General features: G+C 33.4%; 2 protein-coding genes across 5 annotated transcripts in view; one reads left to right on the top strand and one right to left on the bottom strand.

Annotated features, from left to right (window-relative positions):
• FAM227B (family with sequence similarity 227 member B) overlaps positions 1-15,960 on the top strand; it is a 194,747-nt gene that overhangs the window by 49,654 nt on the left and 129,133 nt on the right. The window lies entirely within an intron of this gene.
• Positions 14,451-15,960, bottom strand: part of FGF7 (fibroblast growth factor 7) — a 50,716-nt gene continuing 49,206 nt past the window's right edge. For all 4 annotated transcript variants that reach the window (XM_047738850.1, XM_047738851.1, XM_047738852.1 and 1 more), the window contains exon 4: positions 14,451-15,294. In XM_047738850.1, the coding sequence (XP_047594806.1) occupies positions 15,100-15,294 (195 nt within the window). In that variant the 3' untranslated portion in view covers positions 14,451-15,099. The remainder of the gene's footprint in view (positions 15,295-15,960) is intronic.

Below are 15,960 nucleotides of genomic sequence, written 5' to 3'. Positions count from 1 at the left end.
ATCTATTACAGAGTTAAAACTGAAAGAGCCCTGGAAGTTAAGCTGAAAAACAAAGTCAAGTCCCTAGGAAAGACCACAATTTTGTATATCATGTCTTACCCTTTTCAGGTGATTACCAGGCTAGCAGGTGCTCCGGCCTGCAGAGGTAAAATGACTTTGAGTAAAGCTTCTCATTGGTTTCCCAGTTGAATGTCTCATTTCAGTGCAACTTGTGCTTTTATTTTTTTTTCCCCATTTTTAAATTTATTTAAATTTTAGTTAGTTAACATATAGAGCAATACTAGTTTCTGGACTAGAATTCAGTGATTCATCACTTACATAAAACACCCAGTGCTCGTCGCAATAAGTGCCCCCTTTAATACCCATCACCCATCTAGCCCATCCCCTACCCACCTCTCTCTGTCAATCTTGTTTGTTCTCTATCATTAAGAGTCTCTTATGGTTTGTTTTACTCTCTTTTTTTCCCCCTTCCCATATATAATCTGTTTTCTTTCTTAAATTCCACATATATCTGAGATCATATGGTATTTGTCTTTCTCTAACTGACTTATTTCACTTAGCATAATATACTCTACCTCCGTTGACATCATTGCAAATGACAAGATTTCATTCTTTTTGATAGCTGAGTAACATTCCATTTTATGTACATATTTTTTTTTTTTTTCACATCTTCTTTATCCACTCATCGGTTGATGGACGTTTGCGCTCTCTCCATAGTTTGGCCGTTATTGATAATGGTGCTATAAACATCAGGGTATATGTACCCCTTTGAATCTTCAGTTTGTATTATTGTCTCCTTTGGATATATACCTAGTAATGTAACTGCTGGATCATAGGGTAGTTCTATATTTAACCTTTTGGGGAACCTCCATACTGTTCTCCAGAGTGGGTGCACCAGTTTGTATTCCTACCAACAGTGTCCTCATCCTCACCAACACCTACTGTTTTTGTGTTATTAATTTTAGCCATTCTGACAGGTATGAGGTGGTTTCTCATCATGGGTTTGATTTTTATTTCCCTGATGATAAATGATGATGAGCATCTTTTCCTATATTTGTAAGCCATCTGAATGTTTTCTTTGGAAAACATCTTAAGCTTCTGCCAATGGAGATGTGGATCTTTCAAGATCTCCTCCCATGTACTTTCCCTTCATGTGATAAAGTGTTTTCAAAGACTTCTACAAATTTGGTTTTTTTTCCTATATTTGTAAGCCATCTGAATGTTTTCTTTGGAAAACATCTTAAGCTTCTGCCAATGGAGATGTGGATCTTTCAAGATCTCCTCCCATGTACTTTCCCTTCATGTGATAAAGTGTTTTCAAAGACTTCTACAAATTTGGTTTTATTTCATAGGCTTCAGATATAATACCAGTTTATAAAACTGTGTTCTGGTGCTGATGCAGATTTTCCTATTTATGTTTCATAGTAAGTTAACTGAGCATTGGGAGATAGACTAAAGTAGCTGTGTTTATCTCACCATCTTATGTAGAAGTCTCCTCATAGATGTGTTTTTATTACTGTATTTTAGGTAAGCATGCAGAACAGTAAAGAACATTTCCCACATGTAATAAATATTTGTATTTTTCCATATTTGCCTTATAAGCCTTTTATTTACAGGGTGTTTTTTTGGTATCATTTCTAAATCTAGCTCTCCCTTTCCAAAGGTAATGACTATACTGAAATTTGTGGGCATCCACTCTGTCTATAATTTGTAATATTGTTTTTATGTTCTTTACATAAACAAAATACATGAAACCATTTTGCATTTCAAAAAATTAACAATAATCAACATTCAATAATTTAAAATAATAAGTATTAGCCAATTTTTTGGACCATAAAGAAAACATAGTCAAGTTGCTCGATAGACAGTCAAGAAGGTTTTTTCTCTTTTTCTAGGAAGTACTGTTTGTGAGCTTTTATTTCAATAATGTTTATTCCAAACATCCCTTATTTATATGTTGCTTCATGATAATCCTTGGTTTTTCAGAAGTTATTATTTCAGTATCTATGTATTGCAATCTAATATGAAGAAGATTCTGGGTGGTGAATTACAATGCTTGAGTTTTTAAACTGTATTTTAATGACCATTTTCACCTGAAATAAACATAAATATTATATTTGATTCAAACACACTTAATTTTAATAACAGGAAATCTTGATAAAATGTATCATATATTTTACTTACCCCTAAATATTTGAAAAATACTTTTTATATTTGATTCTAAAACATGAGTAGATTTTTCTATTTCTGGATGAGATCTTCTAAGTTTGGGAGAGCAGATTTGGAGTTTATGGGTGTTTCCTTTCATATAGTGCTCAAAATTAAAATTTAATAATTTATCTTAAACATATAAATCTTCAATTTGAAGTATGTACTTCATAATGTCTGTTAACTTTTTCTGTAGAGCCTTATTAGTAATATTCATATGTAGCAGTTCACTTTTATTATCCCTTATAAAGTAAGAAAACTGAAGCATAAGAAATTAAGTAATAACTTACCCAAGGTCACATAACTGGTTAGTAGTGGAATATGAATTCATATCCAGGAAATTCTGGCCTTAGAGTCTGAACTCATAGCCAACTCACATGCTTCCTCTTAGTCATTTAATTTTACAAGCTTAGAAGTACATTAAGGCTTTAAATTGTCATCATAGGATAAGAGTTGCAACTTATAAGAGTGGCCATTAGCCTTAATCCTTCATTCATGACTATGTGAATGAGTTTTTAGATCCTTTCTTGGGATCAAATTTTAATACATGAGAAGGAAGGAGGGAGATATATTACTAGAAGGGTCAGAAAAAGAGCAGAAGACTGGGGGGAAATTTCACTTATTTCCAAACTTTGTATATGGATTCCTCTAGAAATAGCAGTGGTTTGGGGAATTAGAAACCCACATTCTGGGGCCAAAGTAGTCCGGAAGTGCAATGACAACAAAGGGTTGGAATTTCTAATCTTCCGAAAGTAACTGAGCCTCCACTGGGAAAGCAAAGGTCTGCCATGCACCAATGTTTTTGGCAGGGAAACTAAAAGGGCGATTGTACCATTTCAAAAAGTCGTGAATTCCATAAAGAGGAGTTTGGGTTTGGTTTGGTTTTGTTTTTACGAAATAGCTTTTTCTCTAAATTTCTACTTAGATTGTGACTACTAGGAGATCTATGTGTTTATTTGAATTTTGAGGCTTTTATATTTTTTTAGGCCCCTAGCCTGCCTTTAAAGGTATCTTGCTGAGTTTTTATTTTAGCTAGTGATCAATGAGTACCTCTCCTCCACATAGTGTTTCAGAGATCCAGGCTGTTTCTGCCTTCTGGGGTCACCAGCCTATAGAACTGGATAGCCATTAGAATTAATCTGCACCAGGAAAATATAAGAGAAGTATTAAAAGTCTTGGCTAGAGTTTTAAATTTCCAGTTATAAAATGAATACCTCATGGGACTATAAAGTGTAGCATAGTGAGTTAGTTTATAATACTGTATTACATATTTGAAAGTAGGTTGGAGAGTGGATCTTGAAAATTCTCATTGCAAGAAAAAAAATTGGCAACAATATATAGTCATGGACATTAACTGACTTACTGTGGTGATCATCTTGCAGTATATACATATAACAAATCATTATATTGTACACTTGAAATTAATACTGATGTCAATTATACCTCACTTTTAAAAAGTCTTGGCTCAGAAGTTACCCACATCACTTTCAATCAGATGCCATTAGTGAGGACAAGCCATAGCTGTATTTAGCTATAAGAAGGGCTAGAAAATAAAAGCTGTGGCTGGGAAGGAGCTACATAGTGACAATTCTGTACTATGGAAAGGGGAGCCACACATTTTGAAATAAAGAGTAGTGTAGTAATCCTTATATATAGAATGCTTTTGCTGTGACCAATAATAAGGTGGGTATTAAGGAGGGCATGTATTGCATGGAGCATTGGGAGTCGTGCATAAACAATGAATTCTGGAACACTGAAAAGAAATTAAAAAAAATAAAAACAAAGAAATTTGAGTATCAAAGAAAAACTTTGGAGAATGTACTTCTATCACCACAATATTGACAGTTTTTCAATATTTAAAGACTGCCTAATAGGTCAGTGGTGATATTAATAAATGTTATTTTTTGATATCATATAAAGAAATGTGTTAACATTTAGAAGATCTGCATAACTCACAGAACCAGTATTTTTCAAATGATCAGTACATTGTATTTTTTAAAATAATACATGGATTTTTAAAATGTGATTTTAGATTCCACATTGCAACCCACCATTAAGAAGTTACAACCTGTCAAGTTTTGGTGTACTATCAAAGAATATTCACAATTATGAGAAGGCAACTCAAATACTCATTTTTCCAATTATATGTGTGATACCAGATTTTCTTCATATACGTCAATATACAAATATATTCTTTAAAAATGTACCACAATAAAACAAATGCAGAAGTAAATATTGGAATGCTGTCTTCTACTAAGGCAGATGTTAAAGAGATTTTTAAAATGTGAAGTAATGTTATTCTTATCAAAACTTTTCTTGAAAATAGTTTTTTTTTCCCAAGAAAAAAATAAGATGTGATATATGCACATACACACACAATGGAATATTACTCAGCTATTAAAAAAGAATGAAATCTTGCCCTTTGCAATTACATGGATGGAACTAGAGAGTATAATACTAAGTGAAATAAGTCAGTCAGAGAAAGACAAATACAATATGATTTCACTCGTATGAGGAATTTAAGAAACAAAACAAACAAAGGGGATTAAAAAAGGAGAGAAGCAAACCAGGAAACAGACTCTTAATTATAGAGAAAAACTGATGGTTACCAGAGGGGAGGTGGGTGGAGGGATGGGTGAAATAGGATGGGGATTAAGGATGTCATTTGTGATGAGCACCAGGTGATGTATTGAAGTGTTGAATCGCTCTATCGTGTACCTGACACTAATACTACCTTAGGTTAACTAACTGGGATTTAAATCAAAAATTTTTAAAAATAGCTAGCTTTTCTATAAAGATACTATTTGTTTTAATAAGAAATGAGTTTATTACTATTATTTTTAATGAACAAATATTCAAGATTTCTCAGTTTTAATTTCTATTATAGGGAATACTAATAGATGCAGAATCCATTAAACAAAAGTTCTCTGGCATCTTCAGTTATATAAAGAGTATATAAAGAGTATAAAAGAGCCCTGAGACCAAAAAGCTTGAGGGCTACTGCCCTACAGGAAATCACTGCGAAGGCTTGCTCCATGGCATTTGAGAGCTATCATATCCTGCTTGTTGTTTTACAGTTTCTGTGTTACTTATCCCCATGCTGGACTCCACAATCTCTATGAAGAATCCCCTAAACATAAGACTCAGATAATTTATTTACTAGGCCATAAGTATGTTTCGATTTGGAAAATTTTCTGCAGTTACTAATATTTCTTCAGCGCTGATGTATTTAATTTGCACATTAAAGACTTGAATTCTTTGATCATGTTACATAACCTTTCCACCTGAAAAAACTGATGTGATTAGATTAGATTATTTCTATATTCCCCCTCTCTAACATTTTATTATGCTATTACTTTTATTCTTAAATACTGAATAAGCTTCCCAAGTTGCTGTTGACTATTGAGGTAGAATTAGCAACAGAGACTGGTGACTTAGATTTATTATTTTAGAACTCTTCCCCCTCTATAGTTGTGTGCATATCCATGTGTGTTTGTGTGTATCTCGTGTGTGTGTGTCTTGTATGTATAAATATATTTATCTGTGTGCTAGAGGGATGCTAAGGCAGGTGAAGGGCAGAATTGGGGTAAAACATGAGTGTATGTATATATGCATGTGTGCATATATATGAGTTTCAAGAAATAAAATAACCTATGCTCCGTGTATAATGCTGTCTTAGAATTGCTTCTTCTAATCCAAAATGTATTTAAACCATAATTTTTCCTTGACATTTGAGATGTTTATTATCATGTGGGCTTAACTTTTCTCCAAAATTTTAAACTAAAAAAAGCTCTGTTTTTGTTTTTAACAAAGTAGACAGCAGATAGTTAAAAGTTGCCTCCCAAACCAAATGGCATATCTCCCTTTTTAGGACTGGAATGTAAGCATTTATAGAATTTCAGTATCTGGAATGACTCAGGATTTACAAGCCAGCTCCCTTTAACCAATGTATTGTTAGACTATTTACAAGACTAAAGTTTTAATCTTCACTTCTCTTATTGTGGAACACCACATAGCCTTTTAAACTCAGATGAAGATCATTTTTGAAAAAACTATTTTTATACCTCTCCCCTAGTTTTTAAACCCAAATTTTCTCTTTATCTGGACTTGAAAGTTAAGAAGTTAAAATACTTCATGATTTTTTTATAAACTGTAGTTTAAACTATATGCAGTAAAATATCCTTCTATTCACTTAACATGTAATTTTTAAGTACCTATGTGTGTATCATTATACTTAGTGCTGTGGGAGATAAGAAATAGAAAAGAAATATAGTTACTAGTATGCTAGTAACTAGTTACTTCATATACAAATACTAGTGATATTTAGCAAATGATATGTTCCAGAAACAGTAATACCCCAATGAACAATAGCCCAATACCAACTTCAACTTTAATTTGTACCTCTGTCAATTTGCCACCTCTTCACTGTCAGCAATGCTTAGGGACAATAAAAAAGAACCCTTAAAACTTGAAAATAAAGTAGCTTTCTGAGAATTAAACCAGTGAAATCTCAACATCGTGCTTTTCATTATACAATATTGAAAGAAAACCAAGGAATTTGCATGGCTAAAGGGAGAGGAAACCTCAAAACACTAAGATGGACAGAGATATAAACTCAGTGTGTAATTTAATAAGTTGTATTATTGTATTGTCATTGGTTGTATTTCATACTATGTGGAGAAAGACTATATGAACAAAAGTGGGATAAATAACATGTGGCACAAAAATAGCCTGAAGAATCGGAAACCACAGAGTTTTTACAGAACTATCCAGATTTGACCATTGTGAATCTGATTTTTATAATAATTTGGTTAATATATCTTTCAAAACCATTTTACCTCCCTTTGCTTTGACGCCATGTTACCAAGCAACTTTAACCCACTGAGCCACCCAGGTGCCCCAACCAAGCAACTTTCTAAATACTAATTTAGCTTTTAAGATTATCTTCCGTGGTCTGTCACAGGGTGACTGGCAAATGCCTCACCAGATACATTAATTTGTTGGTTGGTAGTGGTTGTCAGAGGTGCAGGATAGCATGAAAAAAAAAGTGGATTCTCATTGTATTGTGAAATGCATTAACGTTCTTTATTGAGAGACATGAAAAAGCCATGCTAAGGTGAAGTGAATAACAAGGATTTGAATTCTTCTGAGAGATTTAGTCACTGATTTGAACAAAACAAGGTGGTATGTTTCTATGCATTTGTAACAATTACATTGGTATCTTCCTTAAATATTGGAATCATGCTTTGTAGTGATGTACGCTCATTATTCTGTCACTGAATTGGAATTGGTTTAACTGTTTATTTAGTGACTATTTACTGAGTGCTTACTCTATGCCAGAGGCTTTCAAAGGTGCTTGGGATACATAAGTGAATAAAAACCTAAGATCATTTTCCTTATAAAACTTATGGGTTGGTGAGGAGAGACAGACCATGGGATAAACACAGTGGACTAAGGAAACTATAAAGTTTGTGTTGAGCAGTGAGAAGATTGAACAAGTAAGGTAGAGCTAATTGTTTGACAGCTTTGGATGATATTTTAAAGAATTTAAATCCAACAGGCAATATAGAACATGGATTCTTCATCTGGCAACTGACATAGTCAAAGTAGTATTTTAGGAAGATTAGGAATTAGGTAGCATCTGAAATGGGGAAGAACTTGAGACAGAAGAATGATTAAGGAATTATTGCTTAACTCTAGACATGAGGTCATTAGGTTGTAGAAGGACCAAGAAAGAAATACATCTAAAGATGTTGAAAAAGAAGTTGCCTGGGTTTTGGTAAAGTAGAAACAAGAATAAAAGCTGGGGCGCCTGGGTGGCTCAGTGGGTTAAAGCCTCTGCTTTCGGCTCAGGTCATGATCCCAGGGTCCTGGGATCGAGCCCCATGTTGGGCTTTCTGCTCAGCAAGGAGCCTGCTTCCCCCTCTCTCTCTCTGCCTGCCTCTCTGCCTACTTGTGATCTCTCTCTGTCAAAAAAATAAATAAAATCTTTAAAAAAAAAAGAATAAAAGCTGACTAAATTTTAAGTGTAAATATTAGAGAGAATGTTTATCTACTTCCACGCACTGTTGGTTGGAGTATATATTTGGAAAAAGCTTTCTGAAAATCAGCTTTTCAATTTGCATTCTTACATGATTTTTTTTGGTCTAATAACTTTATTTCTTGTAATAATCTTAAAAAAATAATCCGGGGTGCATGGTGGCTCAGTCAGTTACATGTCTGCTATCTGCTCGGGTCATAGTCCCAGAGTCCTGGGATTGAGTTCTGCATCAGGCTCTCTGCTCAGCCAGAAGTCTGTTCATCCCCCTCCCTCTGCCTCTCCCCCACCCCTATTTCTGTGTATGCTCTCTCTCTCTCTCTCTCTCTCACTTGCTCGATTTCTCTCAAATAAAGTCTTTGAAAACAGAATATGATCAGAAATAGAAAGTATATAACAAGGAGATTCATATTTCTGTTAGTGGAAATTTTAAAACAACCAAAATTACCAATGATAGATCAATTAAATAAGGAGAAGTAAAATAGAGGTCTTCTCATTTATCTAGACTATCAGATCCATGAATTGATTGATTAATAGAAAAATTTTGTAAAATTGATATATGCGTGCCTTCAATCTTTTTTTTTTTTACTTCAGACATAACAATGTGCATTCATTTATCAGATTTTATGTGGGGCTATGAACTCTCTGAGTATGATTCTAATAATTATCATGCCCACTAAAATATTGCCTACAGTGTACAGAGAATTCAATGATATCTGCCAAGGAATCTGCGTGCATAATTCTGGATTGTTATTATTTTTCCCTGTTGTCTTGCCCACACCTAATTTAACATCTAAGTTTTTAATCACTGAACTTTTCCATTGCCACTACATAGGCAACTCTAAAAACTCTGATATTTGTCTTGAGTAATATGGGAAACAATTGCAGCTTTGAACAGAGGAATTGCATAATCTGAAATACAACTTAACAGAATCACTGTGGCTGCTCTGTTTGAAAAAGGACTACGGTGTATGTGGGTGTACCCTTGCATAGTTTATACCCCATAATTGTCTGAATGCAAAGACAATTGTAGCTCTCTTTCTAGTGTTTGCATTTCCTTTTAGCCTTAAACATGAGTAGCAAAGATGTAAAGGCATCTAGGAAAACCAGGGATCCAAGAAGCACTGTAGACTTTGAAATCCTATTGGAAAATATGGAATTAAGATGGGAAGCAACATAAGGCTTTTCAGAGTGTTTAAGGAAGAAACAAAAATTAAGAACCAGGTTTAGGTCCTAAAGGGATTTCCTTTCTCACTCCCACCCCCACCCCCACTCCCCATTTAGCCAATTGGTTCTCAAATGCATAGGTACCTTAGAATCTCCTGCGGAGCTTTAAAAATAGCACTGCCTATGTCCCATCCCAGATATACTGATGCAATTGACCTGGGCTGGGGCCTAGGCCTCATTTTCTTTAAAAAAAAAAAAAAAAAAATCCCAGGTGATTCCAATATGCATCTAGCATTAAAATTGATTGTTTTTCAAGTCTTTTTAGGTCGTCTTATCCTCACATGGTCATGTGCAACTTGTGATTGATTGCCTCTGCCATCTAGAACAAGATTTTCTATGGCTCAAGGAGGTTTCAGCTGGTATATATGATTTTACTTTCTTGAGTAGGGAAGTGGAAGGGAGGATTATCATCAGATTGGGTCTGAAAGCTGGGTCACATCCTTCATATAGAGGCAAAGTGATACTGTTAGTTTTCCAGCTATATTAGGAGTTCTAAAGAGGCACAACTCAAGCTAATAGGCAGTCTAAACTGTGGTTCCAACTTTTTCTCAATTACCTTTGCAAGAATGGGCTATACAGTATCCCTCAGGAAGTATCAAGAATGTTGCCACAGAGAATATGCTTATTTTTCTCTGCTGAATGGCTCACCAAGAAAAGCTGTGAATTATTCTTATTAGGTCCTAAAGAATCCTGTCTTGTGGCAGTGACCTTAAAAAATCCCACTTATTATTTGTGTTAGGCAGCCTTTAAGATGGTATCTGATGATCCCTGCTTTTTGGTATTTATGCCTTTGTGTAATTTCCTTACCTTGTATAGGCAGAAGTAATGGGATATCACTCTCAAGATTAGGTTCTAAAAATACTGTGGCTTCCATTTTGGGCATTCTGTCTGGTTCCTTGCTGTGTAGGAAACAAACTGCCATGGTTTAAATAGTGCTATAGAGAGGCTCCTGTGGTAAGAAAGTGATATTTTGAGCCAACAACCAGTGAGGACCCAAGGTGAATCCCTTTCTAAGCTAAGCATTGAAATAATAGATGTCCATAGCCCTGGCCAACACATTGATTGTAGCCTTATGAGAGATTCTAACTAGAGAGTACTGGCCAACCCATGTCCAGTTTCCTGACCACATAAAACATGAGACAATAAATATTTGCTGTTTTAAGCTATTAAGTGTTAAGATAATTTGTTAAATAACAATCTATAACTAACACATGGCTGGATTTGTCAAGAAGAAAGTCCTGCCACCTGTAAGCTAAATATTATTATTTATCTCACATTTCAGTTGTTGTAAGTTCTAGTGATAGGAAAGAAAATAAGTTTGTATAGATTCTCATAATTTCAATGATGAGGATGTGGAAACTGGAACCACATAATTATCAGGAAGTAAAAGGAACATGTAAGAAGAAATGTACTCAGGGGAGAGTAAATACAAGGATTTGGGGGAAGAGAGACTTTATTATTTTTTTATTATTTCCTTTTATTATTTTTATTTATTTTATTATTTTTTGCTTCCTGCCAAGTCTCCTCAGCCTAAGAGAAAGTGTATTTTCTTAACAAACCATTCAAAGTTAGAGGATGAATGGGAGTAAATATGGCCTGAAGGAACATCAACCTCATTGATGTTTTTGATGCAGCTTTGTTGAATAAATATAGAAGTCGAACAAAGAGTAGCCTGACAACAATGCTGAAACAGTTATAAATTTTAATGAACTATTTCATATTAAGATGCACATGAAGAACTCAAATCATAGAGACCAATTAAGAGATATGCTCTGAAAACTGTTTCAGAGTGATCATAGAAATAGTCACAGCTAATAATCAATCATCTGATACCCACAAGTCAGTTGCAGTGGCCTGTATCTGTTCTGATAGATAAGTGGCATATTCTAATTGACCTGTAACCATTCATACTGGTCATTAAATATTTTTAATATCATTCCTATTCATAGTGAACTTTAGATAAAGTTTTTATTTTCATAGGCCATGTGTCATCTATGTATAAAGTTGGATAATAAACGGTATGGATCTCCCGTGTCTTATTCATGTCCAGGTATATGGCAATAGGGTAGTGATGTAAATGAAACTGCATGATAAACCTTGTAAAACTTTCTGATGTATCACTTTTGTTTATTGGTGTAAATTTTATATTAGTGCAAACACAAATATATTATGAAATAAATTACAAAAATCACATGAGTTTTAAGAGAAAAAAGATTTTCAAGAAATTTTGTGTGCCACCTTTACATTATTCCCTAGACCCTCGTTCTTTACTTCTACTATTATTGTTATTTCAATAGACAATTTTGAGAGACACTGATTTAGTGCATTTGTGGTAATAGAATTGCTTTTCCTACAGTTGGTCTTGTAGTCCATCTGTATGTTCTTTGTAACTCTAGAGAACCCGAGGAGCAAACTCTAAGAGATAGAAACTAAGAATTTATCTCCAGCATCTCTTCTTTCTTATCATTAGGTCAGTTTATAGCCAACTCAAAGGCTGATAATTTATACTATGGCTTTTTTTTAACAAAAAAATATTTTAGTTCACTAATTGCATTGAAAATATCTTTTTATTACTTCTTTTGTTAACAGTTTATATTCTTTCATTTAATTTTTTCCTTCCTTGTTGGAAACCCATGAATTTAACCAATTTTCCCTTTCAAAGAACATTTTAAAAAAGATTACTCCATTTATATGGACATTTTGCTTACTGTTCCCCATTTGAAAATAAAGGGGTACATGTAAGAGTAGAATAGGAACCATGATTAGAAATTGTATCATCTCTTTCCTCCTCTTGAGTCAAATCATCACAGTATAGACTAATTATTGTATATGAAGTGAATTGCCAAAACATACATTGCCTTTGCATACAAACATAAATATCATATCTCAATAAAAAAGAAATTGTTTTGAGAGAGGGAGCAAACATGAGGGGGTGGTGGCAGGGGCAAAGGGAGACAGAAAATCTTAAACAGGTTCCACACCCATCATGGAGCCTGATGTGTGGCTCCAATACCAACCCTGAGATCATGACCCAAGCCCAAATCAAGAGTTGGACACAACCAACTGACCCACCCAGGCACCCCTCAATAGAAATTTTTTTAAAGAAGGAATCTACTAGCTAATCATCCTAATAATCTAAGGGTATGAAATACATGCTAAGTGACCTAGACTTTTGTGACCTCTTTGTACCTAACCAGCTACAATGGATGTATCACAATCTCAGTTTCCTGGTCTACAGATGAATACAAGAGACAGTTTTAAGATTCTAGAATTCTAAATGTATGTAACTAGTACTGATTTTATTTTCTGAAATTTGCATGATAAATTTTTTTTTAATTTTTAAATTTTAAAAATTTAAAATTTTTAAAGGGGGTAGATAAAAAATGAATTAGAAGTGTTTCTAGAAACACTACCAGATTGGATTTACTGCTAAATTTGGTGTGCTTAATTAGCTTTGCTGTGTAATTTGATTGTGTGTGTGTATATATATATATATATATATATATATATATATAGTCTCTGTTCAAATTTTATATCATCATGTTTTGCCCTAATTTTTAAAAATGAAGAAAGATTAGTCTTAGTCTGAATTTTCTTTAATAGTCAAACATTGAATGAATTCATATAAAAATTGATTATGGTTAGACACTCTGCTAAGCACTAAGGAAACACATAGTTTCTCCTCTACCCTTGATATTTTCACAAGACCTCAGCCATAGAAACCTGATCTAGGAACCTAGGCTAGCAAGGCCTATGAATCAGAGAGCAGTCAGAATATCAATCATAGCATGTCCCAGAGTATATCTGAAGAAGGGCAGTTCTTTCTAGCTTCCTGCCACTTGGACATACAGGTGAACTGCAAGATCAAATGAATCTGTTGTTCCTGTTGATTTAGCCTTTTTATGTAACTTTTGCCTATAAATGTATTAGTCAATAATATTTATATAAAATAAAGGGACTTGATGAGGAATATTTTGAAATTAAAAGCACAATGATAAGCATTCCAATAGTATCTAAATTTAATTTAGATAAATGTTGGCCTCCAATTGGTGAACACATAAAGTGCTACCAAATCTGCCAATCAAAAAATTATGAAGTGGAATTTATCTTTATCTTACAGATAAGCTTATTACCTATAGCCTCACCTCAAGCTTTCATGATACTCAGGTCCTCAAATCCCTAACTATATGTTCTATTTTGGGCATTTTGCTCTTGCCACCTATCAGGAAAAGAACTTTCCATGTGGCAATATTTTGAATAGCAGAAATTTCTAGACATTAGAAATTTACTAACTCTAAGTATGCAAATTTTAAAAGTATGGCACTTTTCTACTCATGAACTCAAGTATATTCTAACTTTAAAATCCTTTAAGTTCTTGTATCTGCAGTGATTTTACTTATATGATCCAATCTAATTGACAACAATATGTGGCCAAGTATATTTCACATTTTTGTATTGTTCCCTGTGCAACATCTATTGCTGCAGGCTGTCATTTTTGTCTGCCATCCAGGATTTGCTGGCCCATGTGCTACGTACTAGACTTGGTGTTGGTCATGAGGGGGAAGGGTAACTTGCTGTTGAGCCATACGGTTTTGCTATTTCTTTAGAATTAAAAGCATATGAAACAGATACAGCTTATTAAGGTTTTTTTTTTATAAATAACATAAACTTAAATAACAAAACAATAAAGTTCAAATACAACTTAAAATAGAGTTTAATGCTATAACCACAGAGAAAAAGCATGATTACTTATGGGAAGAACATTATTAAAAGTCATATTCCCAAATATGAATTATACAAAAGATTATGTTACTTGAAAAAAACTTAAAGATTTCTCAATTTTACTTTTAGGGATTATAAGATGTTATTTGGTGCCAAGTGAGATGAAATACAGTATTGTCATCATTATTGCTATTTTATATACAAGATTTTTAAAAACATCCATTAAGCCATTATCCTTTCAGTTTGAGCAGCATTGTCTTGTTAATAGGTATAAGCATTTTCTAATATTTCACTTTTGTAAAACTACCTATTTGATTCCATTCCATATTAGAATTCTTGAGAATATTCTTTCTTTTCTGATTAGAATTTAAGTGGATTATAATTTTTCACTAAAAAAGCTTTCAAATACTGCTCATCTTCCATAGTTTGTATTGGCTTGATTATCTGACAAATCATTCCAGCAGCCTTTAGGTCTGACATATCTTTTATAACATCATCTGCATTATTATTATTATTATAGCAGCCATTTTATAAGCAGATAGGAATATTTAAATAATCATTACCAGATAATCAAATCTAACATACTCTTAAGGGTAAATTAATTTAAGAAAAAACATTACCATTACTAACATCATGATTGTACAACCAGTTTTACAATTTTTTACAACTTTTAGTTACTAAATCTGATTTTTGTGTATATTTTTTCAAATCTTTCTTTAATGCAGTCTCTTAAAATAAACATACATGCGCAAGTCCAGCTTGATCAGTTTTTCAGTAGTTTTCCAGCCTTTCTTGGTTACTTAAAAAAAAAAAAGAAAGAAAGAAAAGAAAAGAGAAAAAGAAAGAAAACAGTCCACTTAAAGAAATCTCCCTGCTGGAACTGGTTTCTTATATACCATATATGATTATGTTATTGCCATAGGAAGAAAGTGGGCTGTTTTTTGTTCTTTCTTCGTTTTTTTCCCCCTTACAGGAACCCCCTTTTGATTTAAAGCAACAAACATTTCTCCTCCGCTGTGTGTCCATTTAGCTGATGCATATGTGTTGTAATGGTTTTCCAGAATTAATTCTTTGAAGTTGCAATCTTCATTGCATTCTTTCTGTTAAAACAACAAACAACATTATCCAGATTATTTTTAGAGGGACTCAAATAGTAAGCAGTAATATTTAGTAAAATTAAATCATATATGACCTTTTCTTTTTTTGAGTGGACCTACAGCAGTTTGTTAGATATAAATTAGCATTTTCAAAAAAATAGACATCTTAAAATTTTTTTAAAAGATAAAATGACACATATTTAGTTATTCAACATATTTTCAAATGTCTAACTTTTTGGCCATTGGTTGCTACTAATCTTTAGTGTTAGGAGCTATTTCACTCTAAGTAGCAGCTCTCATATTACCATGCCCAAGTCAGTCATTCCCTAACTGATGAGACCTGATATGATTGGCAGAGCATCTGCCTCCCTCAATCAAAGGACATATTTCACACCTTTCTTCATTTACTACTATACTGCCTGCAATTATGATAGAAAATTAAGTTTATTTGTTCATTCATCCAATTATTCATTCATTCAGTCAGTCATTCAGTTAAACCCATGATTGTGAGATTGATGTTGATAAACAAATGTCTGAATATTTTTCCCAAGAATTTTCATGTCAGCAATGTACAGATTGGGTGAACTTTAACTAAAGAGCTTTAATATTCTCAGAATGAAATTTATATTTTAAGTATCTAAAATGCACATGGAATTTCAGAGATGGAAG

Source organism: Lutra lutra, chromosome 7 (genome assembly GCF_902655055.1).
Source record: "Lutra lutra chromosome 7, mLutLut1.2, whole genome shotgun sequence".
Lineage (NCBI taxonomy): Eukaryota > Metazoa > Chordata > Mammalia > Carnivora > Mustelidae > Lutra > Lutra lutra.
This window is presented reverse-complemented; position numbering and strand designations above follow the sequence as displayed.